Below are 2,262 nucleotides of genomic sequence, written 5' to 3'. Positions count from 1 at the left end.
GCAGAGAATATGGCAGCATCCTGGTGCATCAGCTGACAGTAGGTGTGACAGGATTGGTAGCTTGTGTTACCAATCTTTAGTCAGTGCAGGGGGTGAGTGATGTATAATCTGCACAATCTTAGGTCAGAGTGTGTGGATAATACAATTTTCAAGTAAAAATTAATAAACTGTGTGTACTATACAAGAAAAGGTGCCTGTTCTAGGAGAGTAGATGTTTCTGGAATGTACATCAGACTGGAAATGATTATATAGAAATTTGACAACATAAACAATTATAAAAACAATGGATAATGACGGGGTCATGTTTATAGTGTATATAAATATATATCATCATCTGCATATAAAAAAAGATTTGCCTTGTAATCTTTATGCTTATATATATATTTTTTTCTTCTAGGACTTATAAAGAGCAATATTCCAAATACAAATATTGTGGAAAGGGATATTATTTTCTGATCAACTAAATATGGAATTTCTTATTATAGCTCTGGAGGAAACACAAAGGCATTAATTTTTTCTGTAAAGGAAAAACCTTATAAAGCTAATTAGTTTCTCATCTACATGATGAGTCTTACAGGAGAGAAACCATATCTGTGCTCTGAGTGTGACAAAAGTTTTACATGTAAATCAGCACTTCTCACACATCAGAGGATTCACACAGGAGAGAAACCATTTACATGTTCTGAATGCAGCAAATGTTTTTCCCAGAAGGGGCAACTTGTTACACATCAGAGGAGACACACAGTAGAGAAGCCATTTATATGTTCTGAGTGTAGCAAGTGTTTTACCCTAAAGTACGAGCTTGTTCTACATCATAGGAGTCACACAGGTGAAAAGTCATTCAAATGTTCTGAATGTAGCAAGTGTTTTTCCCAGAAATCATCTCTTGTTAAACATCAGAGTAGTCACACAGGAGAGAAGCCATTTACATGTTCTGAATGCAGCAAATGTTTTGCCCAGAAGGCACATCTTGTTATACATCAGAGGAGTCACACAGGAGAGAAACCATTTACTTGTTCTGAATGCAGCCAATGTTTTGCCCAAAAGGCACATCTTGTTACACATCAGAGGAGACACACAGTAGAGAAACCGTTTACATGTTCTGAGTGCAGCAAGTGTTTTAACCTAAAGTACGAGCTTGTTCTACATCAGAGGAGTCACACAGGAGAAAAGCCATTCAAATGTTCTGAATGTAGCAAGTGTTTTTCCCAGAAGTCATCTCTTGTTAAGCATCAAAGGAGTCACACAGGAGAGAAGCCATTCAAATGTTCTGAATGTATGAACTGTTTTTCCCAGAAGTCATCTCTTGTAACACATCAGAGGCGTCACACAGGAGAGAAGCCATTTCAATGCTCCGAATGCAGAAAGTGTTTTACATATAAGATTCAGCTTGTTACACATTTAAGGATTCACACAGGAGAGAAACAAAATGCTCAGAACGTAGCAATGTTTTATTGAGAAGCAACAACTTGTTATACATCAGAGGAGTGACACAGGAGAGAGACCATTTAAATGCTCTGAATTTTTAATAGAACATTTATTAATCACATGATGAGCCACTTTGAGGGCTTGAATGTAGCATGTGTTTCATCAATAAGTTAACGTGTATCACTTCAATTTGGTTACAAGTGAAGATAGTTTTATTTTTTGAATGCAATAAAACTTTAATATAAATCAATTTTGTTAGAGACTGAAGAGGAGAAACATCTATATTTGATCCTCTGCACCAGTGTAATGTAATAAACTATGTGTAACCACAAAAACTGCCTGAAATTATTATTTATTTGTTAATATAATTTGTCCTTATCCTGGAATAATGAGTGCTACTACTTACATCCAATACACTAGTATAAAACAAACAAGAGACAGAATATACGTTTTCTTGGTGTAGTGCACTGGTTTAAAACATTACTCTTTTTGTGCTTTTATATAAGGAAGATGAAAATATAATATCAAATTATTAGAACATACAGTAAAGAAAATGACAACTAGGTATGAAAAAGTGATAATTTACTGTAGAACTTGTACAAGTGTTTACGGTGCATCATTGGTGTGACTCTAATCTACATGTGTAGCCTCCGTTATCTTGACTGTTTCTCTGCCTAGACAGGTGTTTAGTCACGCTAAGGCCATAGCTTAGCTTGCTAAGTTTAATCACAGTCAGGCGCGTTAAGGCGATACTAGATACTCAGCATGCATTACACATCTCCACCACTGGGTGGCTAATGCTCCACTAATCCAGTACTTTCGATCGTATAGTGG

At 35.9% G+C, this 2,262-nt stretch overlaps 1 protein-coding gene across 1 annotated transcript; it reads left to right on the top strand.

The window, feature by feature from the left end:
• The first annotated feature begins 564 nt into the window (after positions 1-564).
• On the top strand, positions 565-1,458 carry LOC134934270 (gastrula zinc finger protein XlCGF17.1-like). The gene has a single exon (XM_063929740.1). It carries the CDS (start codon positions 565-567, stop codon positions 1,456-1,458), a length of 894 nt encoding a protein of 297 aa, XP_063785810.1.
• Positions 1,459-2,262: the final 804 nt, after the last annotated feature.

This window comes from Pseudophryne corroboree, chromosome 6 (assembly GCF_028390025.1).
Source record: "Pseudophryne corroboree isolate aPseCor3 chromosome 6, aPseCor3.hap2, whole genome shotgun sequence".
Taxonomy (NCBI): domain Eukaryota; kingdom Metazoa; phylum Chordata; class Amphibia; order Anura; family Myobatrachidae; genus Pseudophryne; species Pseudophryne corroboree.
This window is presented reverse-complemented; position numbering and strand designations above follow the sequence as displayed.

Bases quoted from the DNA above. Each gene is read 5' to 3' on its own strand.
- LOC134934270 (XM_063929740.1), top strand. From the start codon at position 565: ATGAGTCTTACAGGAGAGAAACCATATCTGTGCTCTGAGTGTGACAAA.